Below are 16521 nucleotides of genomic sequence, written 5' to 3'. Positions count from 1 at the left end.
TCAACATACACAAATGAATACACATTATACATCACATTAACAGAATGAAGGAGAAAAAAAAAATACATGATGTCAGCTGATGCAGAAAAGTCATTTAACAGAAATCAAACCCTTTCATGATAAAAACATTCAATAAACAGAAATAAAGAGGCAACTACCTCAAAATAACAAAAGTCATAAATGAAAAATCCATAGCTAGTATCACACTCAGTGGGGAAAGACTGAAAGCTTTTCCTGCAAGACCAGGAACAAGACAAGGATGGCCACTCTCACCACTTCCACTCAACACAGTACTAGAAGTCCTAATCAGAACTATTAGGCAAGAGGTAAAAACCTGGGCACCTGGGTGGCTCAGTGGGTTAAAGTCTCTGCCTTGGGCTCAGGTCATGATCCCAGGGTCCTGGGATCGAGTCCCACATTAGGCTCTCTGCTCAGCGAGGAGCCTGCTTCCTCCTCTCTCTCTGCTTGCCTCTCTGCCTAGTTGTGATCTCTGGCTGTCAAATGAATAAAAAAAATCTTTAAAAAAAAAAAAAAAGAAGTAAAAACGTTACATGATTCAAAATTTAAAAGAGCATAGAATGAAAAGTCTTCCCTTCATTCCTCTCTCCCAATTTTTCTCTCGAAAAAGAGCAGCAGAGGCACCTGGGTGGCTCAGAGCGTTAAGCCTTTGCCTTCGGCTCATGTCATGATCTCAGGGTTCTGGGATCGAGCCCCGCATCAGGCTCTCTGCTCAGCAAGGAGCCTGCTTCCCCCTCTCTCTCTGTCTGCCTCTCTGCCTACTTGTAATCTGTCTGTCAAATAAATAAAATCTAAAAAAAAAAAAAAAAAGAACAGCAACTACAACAACTTGTGTCCCCTTCTATGTATGAGTAAATAACACAAATATGCCTCCCTTTCCTTCATTTTTACAAAAATAACAGTACAGTATACATACTATTCTAACCTTGCTTTTCCCCACAACGATCTATCTTGGGTGTCAGTCAAAACAGTAAAAAGCTTCCTCGTTTTTTTGTATGGCTATAGAACATTCTATAATAAAGAAGTACAGTAATTTAATAGCAGTGTTTTTCAAAAGAAAAAGAAGCACTATTAACGCTCACAAACACACAAAAAATTAAGAAATAAAAACATGGACAAGCAGTAAATATGTGTGTTTCTAGGCTATGAACATAAAGACCCTCTGAAAGGACTGGAATTTCATACAACTGAAAGAGCACCCAAGGCCAGGTCAGCAATCCTGGCTCATTCATTTTCCATTATTAATAGCACAGATATGTTACCAAGTCATCCCTTTTTAAAATGGAATAGACCTTATTACATCAAATTATGGACACATTAGCTTTCCAAACATTCCATTTAAACAGTACGCCAGGGAAAAAAGTCATAGTAGAATAGCCGGAAAAATTCTAGAGGAAAAACAAAATAAGAAAAGGCTAATTCTACCAGACATAAAATAAATTGTATAATAAAGATACAGCAACTAAAACAATTATGTATCAGATGAATAGACAAAAAGTACAATAAAATAAAAACTCCAGAAAAAGAAATACGTAAATGTAGAAATTTAATACATAATAAAACCATCCTTTCAAATCAATGGGAAAATGATGGATTATTCAATAAGCAGTCCTGGGACAACCAATTACTTATTTTAGAATAAGTAAGTAATAATTTATTTAAAAATAAAAGATCCCTAGAAACTATCGCAGATCAGAGAGGGCTAAGAAGATATGACAACTAAATATAACATAGTACCCCGGCAGAATCTTAGAATAGAAAAAGGACATTAGAGAAAAACTAATGAAACTGGACCAAAGTACAGAATTCAGTTAATATTAATGTACCAATGCTGGTTCTTTAGTTGTAACAAGATATTAATAATAGGAAAAACTGAGTGAGGGATACATGGGAATGCTGTACTGTCTCTGCAAATTTCCTGTATATCTAAAACTATTTTAAAATAAAAATTAGGCTGAAGGGGCACCTGGGTGGCTCAGTGGGTTGCCTCTGCCTTCAGCTCAGATCATGATCTCAGGGTCCTGGGATCGAGCCCCGCATCGGGCTCTCTGCTCGGCAGGAAGTCTGCTTCCCCTGCTCTCTCTGCCTGCCTCTCTGCCTACCTGTGATCTGTCAATAAACAAATAAAATATTTTTTAAAAATTGGGCTGAAAAAGAAAAAAACTGAGTCTCTATTACTTCTTATACCAATATTAATTTCTGGTAGACTAAAAAATTAGTATTTAAAAAATTTAAAATTATTAGGGGCCAACCTGGCTCATCGGTGGAATGTGCAACTCCTCACACTTGGGGCTGTGAATTCGAGCCCCATGTTGGGTGTAGGTTACTTAATAATATCTCCGCCTTCCCCCCAAAATAAAAAAAGCTAATGATACTAGAAAAAAGCATGAAGAAAAAAACTAAAATATATAGGGATATCTGGTGTCTCAGTTGATTAAGCAGCTGCCTTCAGCTCAGGTCATGATCCCAGCATCCTGGGATCAAGTCCCACATTAGGTTCCTTACTCAGCGGGGAGCCTGCTTCTCCCTCTTCCCCTCCCCCACTGCTGTGCTCTCTCTGACAAATAAATAAATAAAATCTTGAAAAAAAAATCCTAAAATATACATATTTTAACACACAGGACAAAAGTTAATTTCCTTGGGATGCTCTACGAGATGGAATAACCATGTCATAGGATATACCTGGCATCCAGAGGAATACAGCCTCTGGATGCAGACCACCTGAATTCAAATCCCAGTTCTATCAATAATTGGCCGAATAGCTTCAAGCAACTATTTTCCTGCTCTCTGCTTCACTTTCCTCATCTTTAAAAAAGGGTATGATAACAGTACCTACTTCAGTGGACTATCGTGTGGATTACATGAGTTAATCCATGTAGAATGCATAGACAACACTTGGCTCATAGTAAATACTCAATGAATGGTAGTAATTAGAAAATAACCTAAAATATTCAATAAGAAAATGGCTAGACAAACTATTTGTAAAAATGAGTTAATGTTATATGTACAATGGTACATACTGTTGAATAAAGACAAATACAGGATTATATTAGTATGGTACCATTTATGTTAAGAAAAAATACAAAATACTAGAAATACAAATTAAAGTTCCAAAAGAACCAAAGTGATAATAGTAATTACCTATGGGAGAGGTCAAGAGAACTTCAGTTATCTGTAATGTTTTAATTCTTTATACAGAAAATATTTTTATGCACTGCTTATGTAATTGTGTAAAAATTAATTTTTAAAAATGATGTACCTAAACTTAGAATCAAAGAAATTTCATAATGAATACTACACAGCCATTAAAAAAACAATGAAAACCTATACATAGTACAAATATGAAACAATCTTCAAAGTAAAGCGTTAAATTTAAAAAGGGGGGGCATCTGTGTGCCTCAGTCAGTTAGCATCTGCCTTCAGCTCAGGTCATGATCCCAAGGTCCTGAAATCTGAGTCCCACGTCAGGCTCCTTGCTCAGCAGGAGCCTGTTTATCCCTCTCCTCTCTGATCCTGCTTTCTCTGTCTCTCACTATATCTGTGTGTGTCTCTCTCTCAAATAAATAAGTAAAATCTTTATAAATAAATAAATAAATAAATAAATAAATTTTAAAAGTCGGGGGTTCACCTGGGTGGTTCAATCATCTAGGCATCAGACTTTTAGTTTCATCTCAGGTCATGATCTCAGGATTGAATGGATCCTGATCGAGCCCCACATAAGCTCCATGCTTGGTGCAGAGTCTGCTTGAGATTCTCCCTCTCCCTCTGCCTGCCCCTGCTCGCTCTCTCACTAAAATAAACAAATATTTAAAAATAAAACAAAAAGGAAGAAAGGAGAAGGGGGCAAGGTCCATTCACTATGTGGATTATACAATCCCAAAAGATATATACAGATATATAAAGGTTTGTATAAGTACAGCTAATTCCTACAAATGTATAAAAGAAATCTCTAAATAGTTGTCTCTGTGGTAGAAAATAGAGGCCTAAGCGAATGGGAAGTTTTTTTGTTTTGGGTTGGTTTTTTTAATATATACTCCTTAGTAATGTTTTAGCTTTTTACCTAACATACATTCTTTGTTTTTCATTATAAAAACAATTAAGTGAATGTTAGTTTCTTGATAAACTACAAGCCTAAGCATTTCTAGCATTCTAGAAAGGGAGTAGGCAGGCTCTAGGGAGGGCCATTCTACTACAGATCACAAACACTAAGCCAGGAGTCAGCAAATTTTTTCTGAAAAGGAACAGATAGTAAATAGTTCTGGTTTTGTGGGCCATACAATCTCTGTCACAACTACTCAATTCCACCAACTATTGTGCAAAAGCAGCCACAGACAATATGTAAACAAACAGCTATGGCTATATTCCAATAAAATTTTATTTAAACGAACAGGTGGTGGGCCAGATTTGGCTGGTAGGTCACAGTCTGCCAACCTCTATATCACCTGGGCAAAAAGACTGACTGAAGTTCAACCTTTCTTTGCCTTTGGCACTCTAGAAAGGAGTAAGTTAAGCTACAGCACAGATCAGCACAGATTTGGAGCTATTCACACACCTGTGCATCACGCTTCTAACTCAATAGTCAGACTTGGTAGGAACAATTCCATGATAGATCAACTACTATTTCCAATAGGATAAGACAACAATATATCCTGACCTCAATCCTTGGTCCATCTACCCCTTCTGCTTAACTTGTCCCTACTGCCTTGATATAACATGGAGTAGCTGAATGCACACCCATCTGCCAAGCAGTCTTCTTACATGTAGATTACATTTTAACATTGCAAATCAAAGATTACAGCCTGTCTAATCATCATTATAAAAAAGAAATATAATTATTCTAAAATCAAAGTTTATAGTTGGTAAATGCATACAGTATCTCATTTTGTTTTACTAGGTGGATATCCATGGGGTATATAGAAATTAGACTGCCCAAAGTCAGACATCTTTACTGAGCCTTTGCATGGCCAAGGTAAATATTCAAAACATTTCCTGGATAAAAAAAAATTTTTTTAAGATTTTTATTTATTTAATTGACAGAGAGAGAGAGAGAGAGATCGATCACAAGTAGGCAGAGAGGCAGGCAGAGAGCTAGAGGGGGAAGCAGGCTCCCTGCTGAGCAGAGAGCCCGATGCGGGGCTTGATCCCAGGACCCCAGGACTATGACCTGAGCCAAAGGCAGAGGCTTTAATCCACTGAGCCACCCAGGCACCCCCTGGATAAAATTATTATAGTGATCTTTTCTGGCATAATGTCTTACTATGATTCCTGTACTTATCATCAAGAAGTCAATAATCCTCAGAAGTCTCCATCTTCACAAAACAATGTCAATTCTAGCTCTTGTTAAACTGACAGTTGCTTTTGCCCCTAGCATAGCCATAACTTCAGGAAATTCCATTCATGTGAAAAAACTGGAAAGGGAATAGCATAAATAGATACATTATAAAATTCCTTATACAAGCAAAATTTTAAAAAGGTACATAAAAATCTGATATATACTTTGCCACTGATAAATAATCTTATACGAATTAACTCTGAGAAATTAGACAAAATGGGCACATTCTTTGTGTTAAAAACTGAACTGAAACTCATTTGCGATAAACAGGAGCTCAGTTTAATGAAACAATAATAGGAAAAATACCCCTCAATTAACTTTATGGGACTAGTTGGGGTGCCTGGGTGGCTCAGTGGGTTGAAGCCTCTGCCTTCGGCTCTGGTCATGATCCCGGGGTCCTGGAATCGAGCCCCGCATCGGGCTCTCTGCTCAGCAGGGAGCGTGCTTCCCTTCCTCTCTCTCTCCCCGCCTCTCTGCCTACTTGTGATCTTTGTCAAATAAATAAATAAGGGGCGCCTGGGTGGCTCAGTGGGTTAAAGCCTCTGCCTTCGGCTCAGGTCACGATCTCAGGGTCCTGGGATCGAGCCCCGCATCGGGCTCTCTGCTCAGCAAGGAGCCTGCTTCCCCCTCTCTCTCTGCCTGCCTCTCTGCCTACTTGTGATCTCGGTCTGTCAAATAAATAAATAAATAAATAAATATCTTTTTTAAATAAATAAATAAAATTTTAAAAAAAGACTTTATGGGACTAGTAAAATCTTAAAACCAAAAACAAACAAACAAATAAAACAGTTTAAGGAAAAAAAAGTACATACTAATATCTGAACAAATTTTAAGTCCTGGACAAAATACTGGCAAACCAAAGTTGGACATGTATATGGATAAGGGTGAACATTTATCAAGCACTACTCCGAATGCTGTGCATAGCTTAATGCATTTAGTCCAAACAACCCTAGACTATAAAAACTATCATTCCATCCATTTTCTATAGGAAGAAACTAAGACTCAAAAAGGCTCAGTAATTTGCCATATTCTGTCCACAGACAGAAGCAGAGATCTTGGATTTTAAAAATACCATGGAGGGGTGCCTGGGTGGCTCAGTGGGTTAAGCCTCTGCCTTTGGCTCAGGTCATGGTCTCAGGTGCTGGGATCGAGCCCCACGTTGGGCTCTCTGCTCTGCGGGGAGCTTGCTTCCTTCCCCCTCTCTCTCTGCCTGCCTCTCTGCCTACTTGTGATCTCTCTGTCAAATAAATTAAAATCTTAAAATAAAAAAAAAAAAACACCATGGAGATTCTTATTTAATTGCTCTGGGGGCCAGACCCAATATATTTTAAAGTACTCCAAATGATGCTAATATGCAGAGAAATTACATCGACAGCCAAGGCAGAAGAAGTTTTAGTCAAGATTTAAATATGAAACAAGAAGCAGAAGTAAGAAAACATAATTTATAAGATCCTTTCCAACAGTGACTTTCTAGGATTATGTGTTCCCACACTGTCTTTCTAGAATTTTAACGGTATATAAGATTTAATGCTATACCACCAAATAGATCCAATTCTAGTTCATCTAGGAGAAATATGTTTGTCAGTTTCTTTGGCATGGAATTCCAAAAAAAAGAGTGAGGTAAAATATACTAGTAGTTACAGTACTAAAATTATTTTCAGAACAAGAAACATAGCTCTACTACTTTAAAGAAAAGAGCAGCAAAAAGAGTAAATTATTGGGGTGCCTGGGTGGCTCAGTGGGTTACGCCTCTGCCTTCAGCTCAGTTCATGATCTCAGGGTCCTGGGATCGAGCCTTGCTTTCTGCTCAGTAGGGAGCCTGCTTCCCCCCTTCTCTCTGCCTGCCTCTCTGCCTGCTTGTGACCTCTCTCTGTCAAATAAATAAATAAAATCTTAAAAAAAAAAAAAAAGAATATTGAAGAGCCCAACCTAATTCTTTTTTTTAAAAGCATAGCTAGATAATTGTTGCTGAGCTGCCCAAAGACCAGTCTCCAACCCACTCCGTTTCTGTTCTAAGCAAAGCTGAAGCAATAAAGCGATCCAACCACTACTCTCGTATGCTGCTGGGAGCAGAGTAGGCTATGGCTCTATGTAGTCAGGAACTGTGGCCACCATGAGCCACCAGAGCCAAAGCAACCGCTACTATCCTATAAAGCCGAAAGAAGGCTTCTGGAGAAGGGAAAGAAATAAATACAGGCTGTTAGCTACTAGTCCCAGGAAGCCGGCTGCCAGCTACTGCCCCATCATTCTCCCCTTCCCAAGGAGAAGCACGTGCCCACACAATTCCCCAAAGCAGTGCTAACAGCTACCGTGAGCATCCATCAGAGCTCCTTAGCCTTCAAAGAGTTGGAACTACCACCATTCCATCTCTTCCCAAAACTATTCTTTGTCATTCTGGCATGGATTTTAAAGGCTTTTCCAGGATGGGATATAGGAAATAATAAGTCAAATAAATTTAAAAACTGAAGATTGAACTCAGTGCCCTTAAACTTGTTCTATAGGGCAAGAAATGAGCCAACCGGAATTCCCACTTCCATTTGGTGTAACACATCCAAAGAACGAGAGTTGATTTGGTAGTCTCCCTCCCTAAAGGGTGCTGGAAACCCAGTGGTCCAGCCACAGAAAACGTCAGACAGTTTTCCCTCATGCTTCTCCAATCTTCTGTCTTTGCTCATACTGTCTACTCCATCAGCATGCTCTCTCCCACATCCTTTTCTGAAGTACTTCCACCCTTTTTTGAAAGCCCTGCTCAAACCTCACTTCCTAGAACATGTTCTCCCACACGCCTTACCCATTCCTGTATTAGCCTCATTTATATCTCTGTTATAATATGGCATCCCTGACCCTTCACTCTTTTTAGATAGTCTTGTATCTGTCTCCAACAAGAATGAAATGGACGATGATCAAGTTTTACAGATCCCTGTTCATGCCTTCCAATATCTCATACAAAGACGACCTTTGGAAATACTTGTTCAACAGAACTGAATTCAAACTTTGTGGAGAGAAGCTGCTCCACTGGTCTGACCCTGGTTTGCTAGGGGCACAAAATGGTGTTCTTTCTTCCTCTTTACATATCTTCTTGTGTTAGCTTGCTTTGAACATGAAATCGTTGAAAAGAATTTTACTGTTTTCCTTGCTATACATGATTTTGAGGATTTTTTTAATTGAATATAATTCACAGAACTTATCACCCTTTCAAAGTGTTCAGTTCAATAATTTTTAGTATATTCACAAAGCTATGCGATCATTGCCACTGTGTAATTCCAGAATGCTCTCAGCCCCCCAAAATAAACCCTATATCATTAGCAGTTACTCCCCCACTGCTACTCCATCCACAACACCCACAACCACAAATCTACTTCCTGTCTCTGATAGATAACGATTTTAACAAAGCTAACAGTACTCTTAACTATAGTTCTATTATACCTTAAAGCCAAATGTTACCTTCAAAAAGAAACCGTTTCTCTTATTTTGTCAGAATTCAATAGAAGAATGTGATTTAACCCAGTAAATTACTAAAGTATTATTTCGGGATACAAAATAAAAACTGTTAGCAGAAAAATCATCTTACTTTTGTTTTTGTCTCATTGAGCTACTTACTGAAGCAGTATAATATACACACAGAACAGTATACATATTATGAGGGCACACCTGGACAAGTTTTCAAAAACTGAATACACAAGTATAACCAGCACCCAGATCAAGAAACACAACAGAGCGGTGCCTGGGTGGATCAGTGGGTCAAGCCTCTGCCTTTGGCTCAGGTCATGATCTCAGGGTCCTGGGATCAAGTCCCATATCAAGCTTTCTGCTCGGTGGGGAGCCTGCTTCCCCCTCTCTCTCTGCCTGCCTCTCTGCCTACTAGTGATCTTTCTCATCAAGTAAATAAATAAAATCTTAAAAAGAAAAGAAACACAACAGAAACCCCTGACCCCTCTTCCATTCATTCCTTCCTCCAAACCATAACCCCCATCTTGTCTTCTAACAGCACACATTACTTTTACCTGTTTTTGTACTTTTATGGATAGAAGCAAATAGTATGCAGTACAGAACTTTTACACTGAAATCCTATGCCTTGTCATACTCACCATAATCTTCTTGTACAAAGCCATGACATTATCATCATCGAATGGTAGAAAGCCACACATAAGTACATATAAGAGTATGCCCATACTCCAAACGTCTGCCTGAGGAGAAAAAAATAATTTAAAAAAACATTTAGAGCATATTACAGAAGGGCAGTACACTTAACAAAAATCACAGAATCTTAGAGAACTGAAAAAGAGCACGGAGACCATCCAATTCAGCCTGCTGATTCCACAGACAGGGAAGCTAGAGGTCAGAAAGGAAGGCTTGTTTGAAGTTACCCAGTCAATGGCAGGCCACCCAGCTGGGTCTCCTAACTCAGTTCATGCGCTTTCTTCCAATGTTGGATTCTAACACTTAAGAGAAAATAATTCCCAGTTGGCTGGGCTGGATAGGACATGATAAGAAAGGAGACAGAGCCAGCCTCTGATTCGGGAAGACAATTCTATAGTGCTATTGAGGGCTTATTACAGGTGAGGATTATATAAACATGCACGAGGATGTCAAAACAAGTCTTAAAATTTACTTTTAACAATCTGCAAATGTGACTAAACTGTGCTGTAAAGTCCTCTCTATGTAAAGAAACCTTAATAAAGTTCAGCAATTGACTTCTCAAATACAGATGCTAGAAATTAGCCTGCCAGCACAAACACCCCTACAAATCTCAAAATCCCAGAAAGAAGCTTAACCTTTACATAAGATATCCGTGTGTCCTCTGTGTCCTAAGCACTACCTACTTACTCAAGCGGTATTTGGCCTTAGTCAATAATGACGCCACTGTTGGCTGAGGACAAGTCACAGCTCCCACCCTCACTTGAGCCTTAAGAAAATTTTAAGAGGTAAAAAGGGCAGCATTTTTTTAAAAATTTTATTTATTTATTTGACAGAGAGAGCAAGAGAGCACAAGCAGGCAGAGCAGCAGAGGGAGAGAGAGAAGCAGGCTCCCCACGGAGCAGGGAACCCGATGTGGGGCTCAATCCCAGGACCCTGGGATCATGACCTGAGCCGAAGGCAGTTGCTTAACCAACTGAGCCACCCAGGCACCCCAAGCATTTTTTTTTTAAAAGCAGGAAGTGTTGGGCAGAGGAGAGAAACCGTTAAAATAACTCAAGCAGCATCATATCTAGGTAGTGCCCATACTAAGTAACCCAAATCTAACCCAGTCCTGTCCACCAAATCATATGAAATTATTAAAATATCCCAAGTAAATAATTTACTTTCAGGCAAACACCTGATTTCTTCTTCCAAGTTGCAAGAGGTCAGAAATTAACAATTTATGCCTCAGAGATGTGAAATAATTAATCCATAAATTAACCCTTGATAGCATAGCACTCCTGATCAGGGTGTTAAATTCAAAGCAAACAGACTGCACAGGAAGAAGTGGGCTAGCATGGCTTCATCAAATCTTATAAGAAGAGGTCAACAGAGATTATGTCTGAGGTCACATAAAAAGATAAAGAAAATCAACAACCTCTTAGAAATCTACCAAAGCCTACTAGAGAGAAAAACAACAGAAAAAGTATTCCTCAGTTAACTCATCCAAACACCTTTCCTGCGCTGTTTTGAACTGGATATGAGAATAAATTAATCAAGTAAAATTATAAGCCAAAGCAAAGGCAAGCAAATCCATACGCTACCAATTGCCGAATAAGAAAAAAATAATAATGATGATGATGATCAGAGGGAGGAGGGGTTTGAAACCATTTCCTGTGAGAAATCACTGAAGCAATTAGAGATATTTATTAGAGATATGGGACATTCCTTAAAGCATGATCTGGACCATGAACAACAGAACTACCTAACGTACTTATTTTAGAATGAAGATTCTTTTCCTTATTCTTTTCTTTGTTTTAGCCCCGCCTTAGAAAACAGAACCAGGGCACCTGGGTGGCTCAGGTCATGATCCTGGAGACCCAGGATCCAGTCCTACAGCAGGTTCCCTGCTCAACACAAAGTTGACTTCTCTCTCTGACCCTCCCCCATCTCGTGCTCTCTCTCTCTCCCATTCTCTCTCTCTCAAATAAATAAATAAACTCTGGGACGCCTGGGTGGCTCAGTTGGTTAAGCAGCTGCCTTCGGCTCAGGTCATGATCCCAGGGTCCTGGGATCGAGTCCCGCATCAGGATCCTTGCTTGGCAGGGAGCCTGCTTCTCCCTCTGCCTCTGCCTGCCTCTCTGTCTGCCAGTGCTCACTTGCTCTCTCTCCCTCTGTCTCTGACAAATAAATAAATAAAATCTTTAAAAATAAATAAATAAATAAATAAATAAAATAAAATCTTTTTTAAAAAAAGAAAAAGGAAAAAAGAAAACTGAATCAAAATCTGTTAAGCATACAGGACTGAGCTCTACATTTTTTAACAAGTGCCTCATACAATTCCTTGGGACACTCTCCTAGAAGGATAGAAAGTCAAACTAAAATGAACAAGAGAGGTGCCTGGGTAGCTCAGTCAGTTAACTGACCTATTCTCCTCTAAGGTCACAATCTCCAGGTGAGAGAATGAGCCTCGCATGCAGGCATGCAGCCTGCTTTAGATTCTCTCTCTACCTCCCCCTCTGCCCCTCCCCCAATCTGCTTTTCCTCGTTCTCTCTCCAAAATTAAATTAAATTAAATTAAAATAGACAAGAAAACACCTGAAGATCCCATAGGAGAATCTCATAAGCATTCAAACCAGCAGGGTCTCACCACCAGTTCTCTAAGAATCTTGTGAGCATTAGGCATATAATTACCGCTCCCCCTAGGAGACTAGACGGAACAGTGGAAAAATACAGGGTGGTGAGTGGAAGGATGGGTGAAATAGGTGAAGGGATTAAAGAGTACACTTATCATGATGAGCACTGAGTAATGTATTACTGAGTCACTATACTGGACACCTGAAATTAATATAATGCCATATGTTAACTATACTGGAATTAAAACTTTTTTTAAATGTAGAAAAAAGGGCACATGGGTGGCTCAGAGGGTTAAGTCTCTGCCTTTGGCTCAGGTCATGATATCAGGGTCCTGGGATCAAGCAGGGCATTAGGCTCTCTGCTCAGTGGTGAGCCTGCTTCCCCCTCTTTCTCTGCCTGCCTCTCTGCCTAATTGTGATCTCTTTCAAATAAGTAAATAAAATCTTTTTTTAAAAATGTAAAAAAAGGGACGCCTGGGTGGCTCAGTTGGTTAAGCAGCTGCCTTCGGCTCAGGTCGTGATCCCAGCGTCCTGGGATCGAGTCCCATATCAGGCTCCTTGCTCCGCAGGGAGCCTGCTTCTCCGTCTGACTCTGCCTTCCACTCTGCCTGTGCTCGCTCTCGCTCGCTTTCTCTGACAAATAAATAAAAAAAAAAAAATCTAAAAAAAAAAAAAAAATGTAAAAAAAAAAGTCTATTCAAAAAAACTATTATGGAGGGCCTGGGTGGCTCAGTCGGTTAAGCGGCTGTCTTTGGCTCAGGTCATGATCTCAGGGTCCTGGGATTGAGCCCCGAATTAAGGCTCTCTGCTCAGTGGGGAATCTGCTTCTCCCTCTCCCACTCCCTCTGCCTCTGCCCCTGACTCGTGCTCACTCTCTCTCCCTCTCTCTCTCTCAAATAAATAAATAAAATCTTTAAGAAAATTATTATATAATAAAAAAGAGAAAGTAGGGGTACACAGTAAAGCCTCGCTCTGTTCAAATGTTGACCTGTAGTTACCAACTATGTGACCCCGAAGAGGCACTTAATTTCTGAGCCTCAATTTCTTCAACTTCTTTATCTTAACTTAATGAAATGAGTAGTGGTATTCACTCCAAAGGATTTTTGTGGACATAAAGAATTTATTTATTTTTAATTTTTTGTATTTATTTGTTTGAGAGAGAGAGAGGACAAGTGCCCTGCAGGTGAGTGGGAGGAACAGAGTGGGGGAGAGAGAGGGAGGAAGAATGTGAAGTAGACTCCTCACTGAGTGCAGAGCCCAGATGCAGGGTTGGGTCAGACTACAGAGAGATCATGATCTAAGTTCAAACCAAGAGTAGGAAGCTCGAGAGACTATGCCACCCAGGTGCCCTAGAATCTCTGTGGATATAAATGACAATTATAAAAAATATCTTGTATAAGGAACCCTGTAGACTGTTGTAGGAATGTAAAATGTTGCTGCCACTATGGAAAACAGTATGGCAGTTTCTCAAAAAATTAAAAATAGAATTACTAGGGCATCTGGGTGGTCAGTTAAGCATCTGACTTCAGCTCAGGTCATGATCTCAGGGTCTCAGAATTGAGTCCCATGGTGGGCTCCCCATGCAGAGGGAAGTCTGCTTGTCCCTTTCCCTACTCCCTGCTCTTGCTCTTTTGCTCTCTCACTCTCTCTCTCAAACAAAAAAATAAAATCTTTAAAAAAAAAAAAAAGATTTTTTTAAAAAAGATTTTATTTATTTATTTGATAGACAGACAGCACAAATCAGCAGAGGGGCAGGCAGAGAGAGAGGGGAAAGCAAGGCTCCCTACTGAGCAGAGAGCCTGATGTGGGGCTCAATCCCAGGACCCTGGGATCATGACCTGAGCGGAAGACAGAGGCTTAACCCACTGAGCCACCCAGGCGCCCCCCCCCAAAAAAGTTTTTTTTTTCCTTTTTAAGTTTGAATAATATACCATTGTGTATATATACCCCATTTTGTTTATTCATTCATCCATGGATGGACCAACTGAGACACCTAGGCCCCCCCAAAAAGGAAAAAATTCTGCACATGCTACAACATGGATAAGCCTTGAAGACATTATGCTAAGTGAAATAAGTCAGTCATGAAAAGACAAATATTGTATGCCCCCACTTTATAAGGTACCTAGAATAGTCACATTCACACAGAAAGTAAAAGGGTGGCTGCCAGCAATGGGAGAAGGGATGAATAGAGAGTAATTATTTAATGGATATAGAGTTTCATTTTGCAAAATGGAAAGAGCTCTGGAGATTATTTGCACAACGATATGAACCTGCCTAACACTACTGAACTGTACACTTAAAAATGGTTAAAATGGTTTAAGAAAAAAAAAGTTAAAATGGTAAAATTTTACCACAACTGAAAAAGAAAATGACCTAGCATGATTCCAAAATCATGCTAAATGGTTAGTTAAATGCTAAATCATGCTAAATGGTCATGTTAAATGGTCAGTGAAAGTTTGTTCCTTTCCCTACAACTCACTGAGAAAACCACAACATCCCCTTTGTGCTATATCTGCCAAAAATGCTAACTTGAATCTAACCATAAGCTTCACACAAACTCAAATTGAGAGACTTTCTAGAAAATAACGAGCTTCCTCAAAAACATCAAGGTCAAAGATGGAGAAAGGGTAAAGAACTCTTCCAGGTTAAAGAAGACCAAAGAAACATAACAACTAAATGCATTACATGATCCTCAACTCAATCCTGGACCAGAGGGAAAATATAGCTAAGGACATTAGTGATATGATTAGCAGCATGGAAATATGAATTATGGATTAAATAAGTTGTATCGATGTTAAATTCCCTGATTTTGAGAACTAAAGTATGGGTATAAAAGAGAAGGTCCTCGCTTTTAGGAAATATATGCAGTACATAATGATAAAAGGGTATAAGGTCTAACACTTACTCTCAATTGGTTCAAGAAAGAATAGACATATATACAAACATAGAGAATGATCAAGCAAATAGGGAAAAATGTAAACAACTGTGAATATAACTAAACATATACAGAAGTTCCTCATTCCCTATCTGCAACTATTCCTAACTGTGAAATTATATCCAACTAAAAGTCACCAAAACAAGTCAGTTCCCGTCTTCTCTTGTTATAAATAAAGTTAATGGACATATGTCAAAGTTTCTCTGACATAACACTAGCTCCAAAAGACATTCCACATAAAAAGGGGACTCCGTAGGCAAGGCAAATCAAGACCTGCTGTTCTCTGTGATGTTCCCCAAAGGACAACATTGTACAAGAACATATTAAAGATTTGGAGATGTCCAGGGGCCTCTGGGTGGCTCAGTCAGTTAAGCATCTGCCTTTGGCTCATGTCATGATCCGGGGATCCTGGGATTGGGTCCCACATTGCTTCTCCCTCCGCCCACTCCCCCCTCCCTACTTGTTCTCTCTGCTGTCTTTCTCGAAAATAAAATCTTAAAAATAAAGTAAAATAGAGGTGCCTGGGTGGCTCAGTGGGTTAAAGCCTCTGCCTTCAGCTCAGGTCATGATCCCAGGATCCTGGGATCGAGCCCCGCATCAGGTTCTCTGCTCAGCAGGGAGCCTTGCTTTCCCCTCTCTCTCTGCCTGCCACTCTGCCTACTTCTGATCTGTCAAATAAATAGATAAAATCTTTAAAAAAAATAAAAAATTTTAAAATTTTAAAAATTTTTTAAAAATAAATAAATAAAGTAAAATAAAATAAAAGATTTGGCGATGTCCTGAACTAAAGAAAACTGTTCAATCCAGCATTTCCTGAGCTTTTGATACCTAAACCTTGTTTGCCTTATGATATTAATATCAGCAAAATTAGTATTCCAGACACTGGAAAGGGCTGACTAGCTTGTAGTAGCAAATAGTAAGTAAAAAAGCAATTCCCAGGCCTTTTGAGCTTGGGCCTCCTACACAGGACTGCAGGCCTCAGATAGTCGGCTATGAACAAAGTGCAAGTTTTCTCAGAGCTAGCCAGCATCAAGAGCTCTGCTCTTGTGGCCCTGTGCTCTTCCTGGCTGGACTAACCACTCTAAACTATGGTACTGTTTAACACAAAAACAACCACAACAAGGACACCAGAAATGTATCCCTGCTTCATAAGTATACTATGTCTTATTATATTTATTGCAAGTTATTCATTTTATGTGTTACTTTATATCTTACTCTCTGAATAAATTGAACCCTTTGAAGAACAAGATTATTTCTTACCTTATTGTAATATCCCCAATGCACAATGCCTGGCTCACTTAGAAATCACCAATAAATATATATTGATTATATACTGAGTTAATCAGTGAATGAGTACCTCTGACCCCAGATAGGATTTGCCTTGTATTAATTCAGGTGCTGCATAAGCAAGACTCCCACAGCATGTCTGCAAATGGTAATCCTTATTACCCTGTCAATAAGAAAAAACGAAAGACTCATTA

General features: G+C 39.3%; 1 protein-coding gene across 1 annotated transcript in view; it reads right to left on the bottom strand.

The window, feature by feature from the left end:
* The window catches only part of MELK (maternal embryonic leucine zipper kinase), an 89172-nt gene that overhangs the window by 53210 nt on the left and 19441 nt on the right, over positions 1-16521 (bottom strand). Inside the window, exons 7-8 of the mRNA XM_082694869.1 lie at positions 16398-16490; positions 9439-9537 (exon numbers count right to left, since the gene is read on the bottom strand). Coding sequence (XP_082550995.1) covers positions 9439-9537; positions 16398-16490 — 192 coding nt within the window. The remainder of the gene's footprint in view (positions 1-9438; positions 9538-16397; positions 16491-16521) is intronic.

This window comes from Mustela nivalis, assembly GCF_964662115.1.
Source record: "Mustela nivalis genome assembly, chromosome: 13".
Classification (NCBI taxonomy): domain Eukaryota; kingdom Metazoa; phylum Chordata; class Mammalia; order Carnivora; family Mustelidae; genus Mustela; species Mustela nivalis.
This window is presented reverse-complemented; position numbering and strand designations above follow the sequence as displayed.